The sequence below is a fragment of the Zosterops lateralis genome (genome assembly GCF_965231275.1).
Source record: "Zosterops lateralis genome assembly, chromosome: 2".
In the NCBI taxonomy this organism is placed as follows: domain Eukaryota; kingdom Metazoa; phylum Chordata; class Aves; order Passeriformes; family Zosteropidae; genus Zosterops; species Zosterops lateralis.
In genome coordinates, this window is record NC_139763.1 from 30,948,761 (window position 1) to 30,963,308 (window position 14,548).

General features: G+C 38.8%; 1 protein-coding gene across 3 annotated transcripts in view; it reads left to right on the top strand.

Moving 5' to 3' along the window:
• Positions 1-14,548, top strand: part of TBC1D8 (TBC1 domain family member 8) — a 47,469-nt gene that overhangs the window by 9,903 nt on the left and 23,018 nt on the right. For 2 of the 3 annotated variants that reach the window (XM_083855655.1, XM_083855657.1), the window contains exons 2-5: positions 2,825-2,980; positions 7,383-7,501; positions 8,810-9,038; positions 12,713-12,953. In XM_083855655.1, coding sequence (XP_083711781.1) covers positions 2,825-2,980; positions 7,383-7,501; positions 8,810-9,038; positions 12,713-12,953 — 745 coding nt within the window. The remainder of the gene's footprint in view (positions 1-2,824; positions 2,981-7,382; positions 7,502-8,809; positions 9,039-12,712; positions 12,954-14,548) is intronic. The other variant, XM_083855656.1, reaches the window with a different exon arrangement.

The window sequence follows — 14,548 nt, forward strand, 5'->3', positions numbered from 1 at the left end:
ACCCCACTGCAGCCCCTCCTGGCAGAGGTAGGACAGGACAGGACTCCCTCTCAGCCACAGCGATGGCTCAGAGTGATTTATGTGTGGGGTTGCTGCTCCCTTGCAAAGCCCTGGTAGAGAGAGGGGCCAGGCCACCTGGGCTTTATTCTGGCAGGTGTCCTGATTGCCACACTCTCTTTCTTCTCTTTGCGTTTTAGTTCTGGCTCCTCTTAACTCATCCTGAGTTAATATTTTAGCTATGGGTAGTTTAGAAAAGGGAGGTGATTATTTCTTTGTACAGCTGAAGGAGGAATAGGTTTCTTTTTGACAGGTTGTAAGCAAAATGGAAATTGTAAGCAGAAGTAAACAGTGAGAAGAGGAATTGGGTTTTCTGGTCTGTTATTCAGGAAGAGAAAAAGGAATTAATTTTGTACAGGCTAAGAATTAGTAAAGCAAAACTTTGCAACTACTTCTGTGCTTTCCCATGTTTTTTCATGGTTTCTGAAAGAAAAAAAAGGTATTTCACAAATCACATGTTCATTAAGCATTCTCTAGGGATTTTGGTAGCACTTGCTGTTAGTTGACTTTTTTCTATGACTTCAGTGAAATGAAAAATAAATCTTTCTCCTAGGCCTATCATCAGGGGAAAACATGCACAGCACAGAAATTTCTTGTTTTTCTTTCCTGTGGTGTCTCAATTCTTCCAAAATTTGAAAGTTAAACACTAGTTTTTGTTCTTTGCGTCATTTGATGCTCTCTTACTGGCTTTAATCCAACTGTTTTGAAGACTGCACACTTAAGTTTTCTACATACTGTTTTCTGTGAGCACAGCTAATTTGCTACCTTTTATACTAGGATGAATTTTTATGCTTTGTTCTTGTAGTTACAGGAGAGCATGTAGCAATTTCTGATATCATACATGTCATCAGTCTGCAAGTTCAGATCTCCATTTTAAACAGATGGGTGTAATATCTGGTCACATATTTAAGTGAGAAGCAAACTGCTGTTGAAGAATGTTTCACTATTTTAAGATACATTGTGTCTAACTTCTGCTTGGCTTTGAAAGCATCCTTGATGTCATGTGTGTATGCAATGAAGAAGTATTTAATGTAATTTTCTTTGCTCTCAGGTTATTGATGCTGTTCCATGTGAGCTTCTTACAGCTTCTAGACCAGAAAGTGATTGATATGCTGTTTGGTTGTGTTATACTCAAGTTAATTAGCTGTCATTTGTTATCCAAGTGAGAAGGCAATTAGGACTTTGTAGGTCTCTATTATTTCCATTAATCACTTGGGTGATGGACTGGAGAATGCCATATTTAAAACAGCATGTGGTGCCAAGGGCTGGCAAACCTTTTGGAGATGGAGATTAGTTCCTTTTGTGTTTGGTTAATGGTGAAGAAATAAAAATACGACAGGTTGAAAAAGTTACATGTGACAAGCAAAAAATAAGTATTGCAGAAAACATCCTACATACTCTAGGGATAAAACGAACATGGTAAAGCTGTTCCTCACTTTCTGCCATCCCTCTCCTTAGGAGATCATGTCTCTGCAGGATGCACAGGAAAATGGAGTATAAAGCTGCCCTGAATTGCTATTTGTAAGCACTATAAACCAATTCTGAGTTACTTAAATATGCCAGCTTGCATATGCAAATCATGGCATTGAGATAACATTTTCATGGATAGCTTAGTTTTGCCTGCTCAGGGGAATGAGTAGCAAGAAACTCCAGGAACTCCAGGTGTCCTTCTTTCTTGGGGTCAGCAATTGCTGCAGCTCTTCAAAATGAGTTTGTCTGTATTGGAATCAAGTGCTGATTTACAGTGGGATACTGCTGCAAGCTTTCTTGGATACAGTGGTATGTATCCAAGAGACAGGAGGTGATCTTCCATTCTGCCAGTGGCTGAGACTTCAGTAGCAGTGAGCATCAGGTCCAGTTGAGAGTGTTATGCTTAAAGATAAGCTGGAGAGATTCCACTGTAAGTTCAAGAACAGTGAGCTGTTTGAAAAACATGATCCATAAGGAAGAGATGAGGTGATTTGGGTTTCTTCAGAAAAAGAGAAATCATTAAAGGCTGGGAAACCATGATGTTACTTTTTCATTATGTTGAACATTAATGTCAGAAATCCATGTGGCAAATTATTCTGCGTGTTCCAGGGAGCAAGATTAATTTCCAGCAAGCAACTTTAGGATTGTGGTAAATGACTTGCTTGTTTGGGGTAAGGTTGTTTGTTTGGGTTTTTGTTTGGTTTAGTTTTGTGTTTTGGTTGGTTGGTTTTTATTTGGCTCTTTCCTTGGTTTTTTTTTTTTTAATTTTATTTTATTTATTTATTTATTTATTTTTGTTTTTGTTTTTGGGGTTTTTTTTTGTTTGTTTGTTTGTTTGTTTGTTTGCTGGTTTGGTTTTTTGCTTTTTTTGGTAAGAATATTTAATGAAAATAGTGGAAGAGGCTACCTGGGGAAGTTGTTGCATCTTGATTGTGGCAGGTTTTGAAGAACAGGTTAGACGAACAGCACTTACAGCATAGATGTATTTATCCAACTTCAGAGCAGGGCTGGAACAGTAACTTCTCAAGATGCCCTCAGGTCTTTCCACTTCAGTTCTGTGGTTATATACATATATATGAGGCAAATCCAGAAATGCAGAGAATTCTATATGCTTTTGATCTTCTAATCTGGTTTGCCTTTTGCATTCTGAGCACCTGTAAATCACAGCATAAAACTGGGGAAGAATCGTTATCGTTACATTCTGTATTTTAATTTTATGACTTTAATTGTATAACAACTTGCAGCTACAGAAGTGAAAACTGGCGTTAATCTTCTTTTCCCCCTTTTTTCTTTGCAGGTCGCTTGGTTGGTGCCCTGGATGCTGTGCTAGACTCTAATGCACGTGTTGCTCCTTTTCGAATTTTACTCCAAGTTCCAGGCTCACAGGTTTACTCTGCCATTGCATGTGGTGAGTTATTGAATGGATCAGAAGTTTACTGGGCCATAGCTATTGGTGAGTCACAGACAGAAAACCCCAAACTGATTCTGAGCATGGTCAGTGTCTGCATGTCCAGGAAGCTCAAGGTAACCCCAGCTAGTTGTGTGCGTGTGGAAAGCTTGTTTAACAACCAAATTAACCTCTGGTTAAAATCACTGAAAAAGTGTTACCTAGGAACATTAAGTTTCAATGCAAAACTTGTTTAGCTGAGGGTGGTTTGCTGTGTTAATTTTATCTGTTGCAAAGTATTGTGGTTCTTTTCCTATGCATATCTTTTCCTACAGTAGTAGTCGGCCCTTACAGCAAGAAGCTACTTAGTCTAGACTTTCACCATCCTAGTCTTTCACTTGCTTGTGAAATGTCTTCACACACTGTGCTATAATGAAATATAACTGGAACATTTGGAAGATTTAAGAAGTAAAGTTGTTGGGGGGGGATAGAATGCCAAATCCCTGATCTGTTGCACTGATCCTTTTTGCAATATTTCTGCAACTTCTGAAAGTCAAGCTCATCTTCAGGAATGTGATATTGACATGAATTGCACTAACCTTGCCATGACCCAGTAAAAGCCATCTGAAGTTCCATTCATCCCACTGTTGCTTGGATGGTGTGCAGGGCTGTTCTTATCCCTTCTGCTCCCATCTAAAAAAATTGAAGTTTACAGCAGTTTTTTTGTTTAGGAATGGTTCAAAGCTGTGACTGGAGAGCATTAGCACTCTTTTAGGTGGCCAAATCCTGGAACAGGATTCCTTCTGAGAGGTGGTTGGTATCCCACCAAACCTGCCAGTGTTTAAGAGGCATTTGGACAATGTCTTTAATAAATTCAGCTTTCGGTTAGTCCTGAAGTGGTCAGGCAGTTGGACTAGGTGATTCCCAGGATTTCAAGGAAAACAAGGAGAGCTTCTTGAAATGCATCAATAAAAAAAGGAAAACAAAGAATAATGTGGGCCTGTTACTAGATGAACAGATTGCCCAGAGAGGTTGTGGAGTCTCCCTTACTGGGGACTTTCAAGAACCATCTGGACACAATCCTGTGCAATATGTTCTGGGATAACCTTGTTTGACTAGGGAGGTTGAACCTGATGACCCATTGTGGTCCCTTCCAACCTTTCCCATTGTGTGATTGTTGTAGATCCCTTCCGACTGAAAATATGTTATCCTATTCTATTCTTTCTTACACAGATCAAGCCATGAAATAGTTAGGTAATGTAAATGTTGACATGACATTGATAATGTTTGCCATAGTTAGTCCCTAGTAGTCTGCTTCCTAATGGAAGAGTCAGTTTATATAGTCACTCTAACCCTTTCCCCTGCACATGTTCATCCAGCAATTTTTCCTTGGTTCCACAGAGATCCCTCTGCATGTTCCCCATTAGTAGTGGGAAATTTTCCCTGGTCCAGATGTGTGTGTGAAGAAGCTTGCGTAAAGTCTATCTGGGCTATTTTTGTTTTGGCTAGGTTTTCTTTGTTTTGCAATTGCTCTGTGCTTTCTATCCCTCCTTCCATTTTATATTTAAGTAATGCCATCTCATGGAGAAATTTAAGAGCTTCATGCTGTTACAGTCCTGTGATGAAACCAGGTAGCTTTTGGTGGAAAAGCTTTCCTTTCATGGCTTCTTGATTATTTGAACATATGCAATTCTGGGGCTGTTCCTTGTCCCACCCACACTCTTACTGCCCACAGAATTTGGTTTGTTTTTTTGATTTTGGTGGTTTTTTAAAGGAAGTACAGATGACAAACTTGCTGGGTTGGAATAGCTAAGGATTTTGCTGAGACAAACTTACATGATTAATGTTTTCTAAAATTCTCTTTGGCTCTCCTGAATTGATGCTCATCCCTGAGAAAATGAGATTTAAACTAATAGAGCAGAAAGCAGAGGGGTCTGTTTTGTGTGCTGCATGGGTAGAACATGCCCAGTTGCCAAAGCTGCACAGAACTAAAGAACCATGGCAGCAGAAGCTGTTTGTGAGTAGTATTGCTGCTGTGAAATCCTGACACGAGTGTCCAGGGGAGAGTTGGCAATAGGAGTCAGAGGAGCATCACCCCAACCCTTTCTTGGGAAGCTGGAGAAGGACATTCCCTGCACAGAAGTGGCTGTTGCTGCTCACCCAGCTCTGCCCTGTCTGAGCAAGGCATTTCATGCATGCAGACATGGTGTTGGGAGTCTCTTACTGGCTTTGGAAGGAGCAGGGAGTTAAATTAAAGTTCCTGCTGCTGTACAGCGAGGGCAAGGAGCAGCTCCAGGAACTCCTTCCAGTCTCCCAGTGTAACTTCATTGTGGATAGCCATCATGTCATTAGGCAGTTAATTAAAATGACATTTTGCATTGTATGTCGGCAGTCTTCTGTTCCGGGAGCTGTAGCCTTAAATGATAATATATGCATAAGGGTCGGGTCTGTTACAGACATTTGCAAATCTCAGAGGGGTGCTAGGAAATCTGATCCCTGCACGGGTGTTCTGGCAGAGATGTTTTAATCCAGATGGTTAATCACGTTATGCCAGTACAGGAAAAAAAAGTCTAACCTCAGCCCTTGTGTTGAGCCACTTGAAATTTTCCTTTCAGAAGGCTCATGGGCAGAACAGAAACTCAAGTCCCAGTCAAGTAAAATAGGTTTTGGGAGAGGGAGAGCAAAGGATTTGGTGAGAAGTGGGTTTAAAGAAAATATTCTGAGGAATGAGAATTGGCACACTTGGCATGAGCAGTGAAGAAGGCGGGTAAAAGGTGGAATAAAATGCTGTGCAGAACTTCAGGACAGGAAGAGGAATAAGGAATGGAAATAAGAGATTGGCAATGCTTAGGTCAAATCACAGGACAACTTTAAACTACGAAATAAAAATTAGAAATAAAGAATGGACTCAAAAAGTTGATTGAGTTGGCCTGACCAAATGAAGGGGCCAAAATAATCTGGTATGTGAACAGAAACTCTGGAGGCAGGCAGGAGAGATTGCAGGAGCCCCTGTGGGATATAGCTGCTGCCTAGGCTCAAAGCAGTCCCAGCAGTGTGGATGCTACTATGAAAGGGATCTTGCTCATAGCTTACTTCACAAAAGGCAGCCCGACAGCTTGCCCCTACACTTGGTATCTTTTAGATTGCTCAGAAATAAAAACTCAACTCAGTATTTGCTTTGCGCATCCATTTCAGTATAAAATTACTGTATTTCTGGTGTTCTTAAACATTTGTATAGTTTGTTTTCTTTACCTAAAGGGCTTTTAAATGTCTCTAATTTTATGATTTTTTAAATTTAAATTTAACCTTAATTAATGATATTTAAGAAGTTCTATTACAAGACCTTCCTGTCAGGGAAGTTAAAGCCTGGAAATTTTCCCTGCCAGTTGGCATTCTGCATGGAAAACAGAGCAGAGGGAAGTGGAAAATCCTTACCTAAATTTATAATTTTTTGTTGTTGTGAGGCAACATGATGTGTCACTAATGTACCCACAAAACAAATCTTGATATAATGGGTCTTCTATTTGAGATTAATTTTATTATTATGTTCATATGTGATTGCTGTTTCTTTTCTTTCTTTCCCAAGCAAGGCACTAGGAGAAGCAACTACTACTGCCTTTACTTTTTTACCTATAATGTCTAATTACTGACCAGTGAGATCTGAAGGGGCCAGATTTTCCCTTGATGGCCCATCTTGCTATGACTTTTCTGTCATTGTGTCATGCAGTGACAATTCCATTTCAAGCAGAAAATTTGAAGCAAATCGGTAATTTGCTTAGTGTGAAAGAGTGAAATATTATTTCTGGGGTTAAACACATTACATTTAAAGAACCAGCAAACCCCTCAGATCTTTAGGGAAAGAAGCTTTAAAGATTTGAAAAACTGTATTAGTCAAAGATTTTTGTTCACTTTATTTCTTCCCCAAACTATAGAAATGTGCTCTTGCAGAACCTTTAGGTGTTGCTGAGCCAAACTCTTTCTTAGGAACTTTATTTATTATAGAGGGTGTGCATGTGTTTGTGTCTGGGGTGTGTGTGCATGTGTGTATTGAGGGAGGGAGAGAGGAAGATCAGGGACTTTTGGGAACAGGGCATAAATCAAAGGTTTCCAGTCACTTGCAGAATGTCGTGTCAGAATAAGCTTGCAGTCCAGCAGCTCAGGATGAAGTTTTGCTGGTTTTTCTGCTTTGACTTTTAATGCAGCATTTTGCTGGCTGAGAGCATTCGAGAAGATAAAACTAAAAGCACTAAAACTAATCCTCTAAAACAATGTGGGTTTTGTTTTTCTCTAACTATGCTGCTATGAGTGAGACCTTTTTGACCTGTTTGCTACTAAGAATTCTGAGGTTGAAAGTTCAATTTCTCATACTGAATTTATGAAATAGTGCGTTTTATTACTTCTTTTCCCCCTTCCTTTCAATTTTATTTTGTAGGGTTAGTTTCAATATACTATTTTTTTGCTTTTCTAGGTGCCACTGCAGAGGAAATAAACCAGCACTGGGAATGGCTGGAACAAAACTTGCTCCATACTTTGTCTGTGTTTGACAATAAAGAAGATATTGTTAGTTTTGTCAAAGGAAAAGTGAAGGTAAGGAAACTGTGTCACTTTCATCCTCCCCTGCCCAATTACATATGGTTTATTAGAAGAATGTCATGACGCTGTTGTCACTCATCCTTGGTTTTGACCATGTAAGCATTACTTGTTTTATATGTGGCTCTTGCATCTGATGTGGCCAGCACATGAAGCTGCTGGCTCGCCACAGAGTTGGAGAAATGAGCATCCTTTTAGAAGATTAAAGAATTTTAAAAGTAAAGGAATTCTGTGACCATAAATCAAATTTAAAATAACAGTGGCATGTGGGGATTAACTTAGAAAGCCTGGTGTCCTGAGCTCTGCTTTTAGTGAAATACATACTCTAAGAGGAGCTTGGTGATGGCCGGTGGGGGTGTGGGTTCACTGGTGGCTGCTGTACCTCAGGTCCTGCTACAAGCTTTTCCTTGCTAAGAGTTTTAGTAGGATGCTCTTCCCCCTGTAGCCTCTTTTCCAGTTTGGAAATTTTGTAGGAACATAATGTGTTTGGTGAATTTCTGCTGCTGTGAGCTCCGTGGGCTCTGAATCTGGAGAAGAAGAGGACAAAACCAAAACATCACTGTACAAATCCTAGTTTTTATCCTGCTTTCTTTAAAAAAATTGTCTTAAGTGCACTGAAATACTAAGTACAATTTATCTCTCTTGATGACACAGTGACAGCCTGTTAGCTTGCACAGTACATATTTAAAATTCTTCAGGTTTCATTAGTTAATGTTAAATCCAGGTTTTAGACCCTTGCACCTGCTGCAGACTTTTAGCATGTTAGGACTGCTTGGGAATTGCAAACTATACAAGGTGCTGTAACATATGGCTTATTTGTCTGCAAGGTGCAATGCATACTTAACTTCTTTGTCGTAATACTACTATTAAAAATCTGATATCTTAATTATATTTATGTATATGTTCTTGAAACCATGTTTGTAATGGTTCCAAGCATGTCTCAAGTTACTGACACATCTGACTGCTTTGGTATCCACAACTGTTACTCTACTTTTACTCTGTATATGCAAAATAAAAGCAATCATGAGCCATAGTGAAAGTGCAGAGGTATGGTTCTGCCAGACTAATTGAAAAAACCATATATAAGGAAAAGAAGGCCTGCTTTGGGAGCATTCAAAATGTATGAGGGATGCAAGCACCAGAGAAATTTCTTCATTTGTGAAAATCGTAAATTTTCCAAAAGAACTGGAATATCTTTGTAAGAAAGTGTTGCATTATTAAAATTTGAATATGTAGCTTGTAGCAACTTGCCTGAGTGTGAGTGCCATAGCTTTATATTGATAGATGGTCTTGTTCTGGACTCAGGCACTGATTGCAGAGGAAACGAGCAGCAAGCTCGCTGAGCAGGAGGAAGACCCCGAGAAATTCCGAGAAGCCCTGGTGAAATTTGAATCCAGATTTAATTTTCCTGAAGCAGAGAAGTTGATCACCTATTATTCCTGTTGCTGCTGGAAAGGAAAAGTTCCTCGGCAAGGCTGGCTTTATTTGAGCATCAATCATCTCTGTTTTTATTCCTTCTTCCTGGGCAAAGAATGTAAGTGTAAATGCATAAGAAATCTTAGGCTGGGGAGAGATAAAAATCTAACTACATTTGAAAGCAAGAATACCCAGAGTTCTTATGAAAAGCCTAGTTCACCTCTGAAGTTTAGTTTCTGAGTTTTTAGTTGTTAGGGTGAAAAATCCTGTTTAATTTAGTTTTCACTTCAGCCTTTGTGTTTTAATATGAATCCAGTAAGAAAAATGACACTACAAGAGCACACAGATATAGTTGCTATCTGTTTTTTCTTTTTGACATGGTGAAGCAACCTTAAGATGTAGCAGACCTCCTTCAAGTTCTAAAAAAAGGGGGTTTAGTGCTGAAAATGGTGGGTAAGGATGGGTCCCTCCCACAGGCAGGGAGGCAGAGTCACCACATCGCTGCAGGTGGTGGGGCCAGGGATGCCTGAATCAAGTTGCCTGCCTGAAGACAGCCCAGGAAGCATAAAAGGAATGTGCCCTGGAGAACTAGGTGAAAATTCAGAGCTTTTAAGGAAAACCAACAGGGATTTAAGGATGTGTTTGTGTTTCTGAGTAGCAGTGCAGTAAGGTCACAAGAAATGCGTCCTGGGGCTTTTTTAGACGTTCAGGTGGTTCAGCAAGTTCTAAGGATTTGGTTGTGGTGTTCCTCTACAGAGAAAGAATTGTGTGAATGAAAAGCCTATCAGAATAGATACTAGAAAATAAAAATGAAAATAACAGACATAAGATGGTAAAAATAAATGTAGCCATTTAAACTCTATAGCATTTCTCTGTTGAGTAAAATTGTACATGAGTCTCTAGCCTTTTAAGGCCTGTTTATCCTACTGGAACTTAAACAAAGTTAGCAATAGAAACTTATACTGCTGTAAATATTGAAATGTTTGTCACCTTTATCAATTAGGAAAACTTGGCCATATTCCATCTGGATTTAATATTGAGATATAGCTTTATGTTTAAAAATGAAGTTCATCTTAAGAAAGATAGTAGCTTGTAATTTCTAAGATTGAAAACGTACAAAGGTGTGCTTAGAGCTGGAGGTCTTTTCTCCACTTATATTATTTCAAGCCAGTTACTTTGTCATATCAGCAAAAGGTGGAAGAGTTATATTTGAAATGCAGCTAAGTTTGTTATTCATTATAAAAACAAAAGTTAAGTTTTGCTGGGAAGAGTAGAATGGAATTTCTTGATATATCCTAGCTATATGAGTTCTTGTTTAATCTCCTTGTTCTCTGGTTAGTATTAAATAATATCCTTTGTCAATCATTTCTTCTTATTATCATTTCAGGTTTTCTCTCATTAAATCTGAGATAGCCAGTCTGTCAAAGCACGTCAAGCAAAAATGATATTTATTAATAATGGATAACAGTGGGAGGAGGAGGGAGAGTGAAAAGCCCTTTATATGGTTCCAAAAATTTTGTTTATGCAATACCACAGATTATTAAATGATAATGAAAACACAATATCATGCTGTATTGTTTAAGAAGAGATTTCTTCTCATATCTTTAATAATATTCATTATGAAAACCAACCAAAAAAAAATCCCAAACCCAACAAACAATTACATGTTTGTAGCTTTTTATTTTGACTATGGAAAATACGTGGTTCATTCACCAGTATAGTCAGTTGCATTGTCTTTGGGCTCCCATACATTTCCATGGAAATGTGAGAAAAACCCCTGAATTTTCTTTTGGTTACACAAACTTCCCTAGCTCAGTGGCAAGCAGCATATATGCTGAAATTACTCCCACTTCCTTGATCGTGATAAACCAGATTACTTCTGTTTCTAGGCTAGTGTTTTGCCATGTTTATGAAATATTTGTGTTACAGGGAATAATCCAGATTTAATACAGTTCTGGTTGTTACTATTTGAGAAGCTGATGCTGATTACACGCAGAACAAGTGATTCATTGCCTTTGTTCTTTTCAGGTAGCAATCACAAATGAAATCTGGTTAAATCTGGTCTTGAAAATACTGCTAAAAAATTGCATTTATTGCATTCTTCAATACCACACAGAGAAAACCCCCAGTATATGAGTTGCAATAAGATTAGTTCGCAATTGTGTTTTACCTTTATAAAAATCCCTCCAAATCGTAGACTGAAATCTCTTTATAGGCAAAGTGATAAGTCTTCTGTTTCTGGCAAGTCTTTCCCCTTCTTCTTGTTTCATTTTGTGTTGAAGTGACCTGGAATGGAATATTAGAACCTGTTTTCAACTTCTCATAAATTTAATTTACGGTTTATGTGAATATAAACTCTATGGAAAATTTTTTCAAGGACAAGTCGCCTTTTATCTTAGCCTCCAAGTATTTGTAGGATTTCAGAGGCTTAGATTGTCAGATAGCTTGAAGGGGTGTGCCAAGGTTTCTTCACATTTTTAATTAAATTTGTGTTTTTCTGAAACTTCGAAGACTTTGTACCTTTTGTCAGTGGCTTGGGTCCCATACAGGCTGTTGTGGTTTTTCTGTAACCAACACTGTAGAGCCTGTGTGGCTCTGACTTGCCTGAACAGCAGTGCTGTTGCTACAGCATTATTTAATCTTTCTTCCCTTGGCTGGGCTGGTAGAAATGGTTTTATGACCATTTGCAACAGTCTGTGCATGTTGATGCAGCTGTGCTTTATTTAAGTAAGAAAAAATGTAATCTGCAAATAATCTTGACAGCTGTGGTTCATGTAGTACAGAAAACTTGCTGAGGATAGCTCCTTAGGTAATTAATGATCTTGGATAAGTGTCGGATATATACGACAATGTTTGTTATTACTGCCTTTTTATTGCTTTATTGGCATCAGGAGACCAGCTAGGGATGTTAGGGGGTGTAGTCTTGATGTTACTGGCACAGAGAAGTCTGGGAAGCTTCCAACAGTTGTTAAGAAGAAATTGAATCTATTTTAAAGTTCTTTCCAGCCTAATTTCTACCCAGAGATTCATATGAGAGGCAAGTAACATCCTGCAGTAGTTATCTAAAGTAAGCTGATTCTGTTTGCCGCTTGTATTTATATGATTCAACAGCTTTAAGGGTAGAGAACAATGTCATACCCTTCTTGTTCTCTATAAACAAGTCTGACTATAGTTAATGTTTAGGGCAAGATGTGCCTGTGCATCTTTACAGCAAAAAGTAACCAAAATGGGAAAATCCCAATACCTAGGGGAGCTTTTTTAGTGTCTTTGTTATAGTAGTAATTACACTTGATAGCAGTCACCAAAAGAGCTTTCTTTTGGATGGGAGTTAGCTTTATTTTAAAAGCTAAAGTAACTGTGCATGCAATTGTTTTTCCACCTGCTTACAGTTTTGTTTCTAGGAGATTAAAAAGCCTTTCCCTCTTATCTTTATATTCTGGAGATTAACTGTTTGTTCTGGTGGTAAGGAAGCAGGCTGCAGAAATGACTTGTAAAGCAGTTAGGAGCACAGCGTGTGGCAGATGTTCTGCAAAGACACCACACCCCAGTCTAGTATTTCTTGTGAAGATAGTTAATTTTTTGAGGGAGAGATTCTGAAAAAGACATATCTTTTGGAGTGAGTGAGATTGAATGCAGAGTCATAACAGACATTTCAGCATGTGCTTGGTCTTGCCCATAAATGTTCTCTCTCTCCTCTTTGGTTTTAATTTCGTTCTGAATTTGATTGTTTCCCAAATCTGAAAGATGTAAGCAAAGTTTCCAACCCATTTTTGCTCTCCTGTTGGATTGCAGTGAAACTTATCATTCCTTGGGTTGAAGTCCAGAAACTGGAAAGAACCTCCAATGTCTTCATGACAGACACAGTCCGTGTCACTACAGGAAATAAAGAGCGCGACTTCTCCACGTTCCTCAATATCACTGAGGCTTTCAGGATCATGGAGCAACTGGCAGATGTCACACTCCGGAGGCTACTGGATAATGAAATCTTTGAACTGGATCCAGGCCTACAGGATCCTACTCAGATTACCAAGAGGTAAAAAGCTAAACTGTTGTATGAGCAGAGGTTCAACAGTGGGCTTGATGATTTGGTGTGTTAGCTGGGTAAGATTTCAGAATTTTGTTTGATTGGATGCAAAAGAGACTTCATAATGTGTTATGGTGTATCCAAAAGGTGTATTTTAACTTGGCTGCAAGATACATTTTTCAAGTTTATATTCTTCCCTTAAACAACACAAACTTTCAAAAGTACTGTTCCCATGGAAGGGAAGATTGCAGCAAGGGATGTTTTCCATATTCCCTGAAGAGCAGCATTATTTTGCTTAAAATTTTGGTAATGTTTAGGCTTTCCTAGTGCTTTCAGTGCTCTGGAATTACTGCTTTTGATCATATCTGAAGCATGGAATTCCCACTAGTGTGATTGCCATAGCCAATTTAGCAAGCAGTTACAGGACTTAAAAAATACACAGTTGTGGTATTGCTATTGTCAGCTCTACCCCTTGCATCCCTGAAATGCATCTCTGCATTCCTCTCCCACTACAGAAATGCATTTGGCTCTCAGGGGAAGAGTGGTGGCTATTTCTCTGCTGGTAGCACAACACACAACTGTGTTTTATTTGCTGCTTTGAGAGAGGGGGAGGGAAACTGCCCTGAGGAATTTTAGGTGGGCAGGATGGAATAGCCCAAACTGGAATTTGCCTGGGGCATCAAGGTTAAGGTGCTGATTTAAAATACTTCTTTCCTGAATGGGATGTGAGTGGAGCTGTTGTCTCCTTGAATCATGCCCTTTCCTGCTCTTCCTTCCTCTCCCTCTGCCAGAGGTATGAAGGGAATCACCCAAGTGTTGCTGCCTGACTAAAACATCAGGAATTCATGGTATCATTTCCCAAAGAAAAGAGACATAGACATTTTAATGTTTCTGAGGGACATCTTTACAGTGGCGATGGGCCTGTATCTCAGCTAAACGCTTCTGCAAATTTTCATAATGGAGTTTAAAACAATAAAATAGACTTCCTCTGCAATTTCATGTGTACACACAGTAAGGAAAATCACTGACACCGGGATTTCGTCTGTGATGTTATTGAAGAATTTGCTTGAGGTAACAGTGGTGAGCAACCATAAACATCTTTGCTGGCTTTTTTTTAATAGCCAGGGTTCCTTGGAATACAAGAGCTACCTTTTTTTAATACTATATATGTAACTTGGTTTTTTAAACATTATAGACTTTTGGCTCAAGAGATGTAGGTATATGTACTTTAGTTAATGTAGAATATGGCTGTGATACGTTCTATCTCAGTTCCTTTCCGTACTTTACCATTTTACCATCCTCCTGCTTTTGGGCTGAAAAGTTAGATGCAAGAAGAGAAATCCAGAGGAGATGCAACAAAAATCTGGGGGGAGGTATTTTTCAGCATCTATCAATTTTTGTCATTGTCACTTCTCAAAATAGTCTTTGAATCAGGGGTGCTAACTGAATGGAAAGTAAAATTACAATCGTAAAGAAAAGTATGAGCTTAATAATACGCTATAAAGAAGGGCTCTCAGGGAATCAACTTCTAAGTACCTTGTGGCATTTTTGAAAAGTAGTGTGTCTATTAGCAGTCAAGCAAGAGAAACCATCCCACATATTTA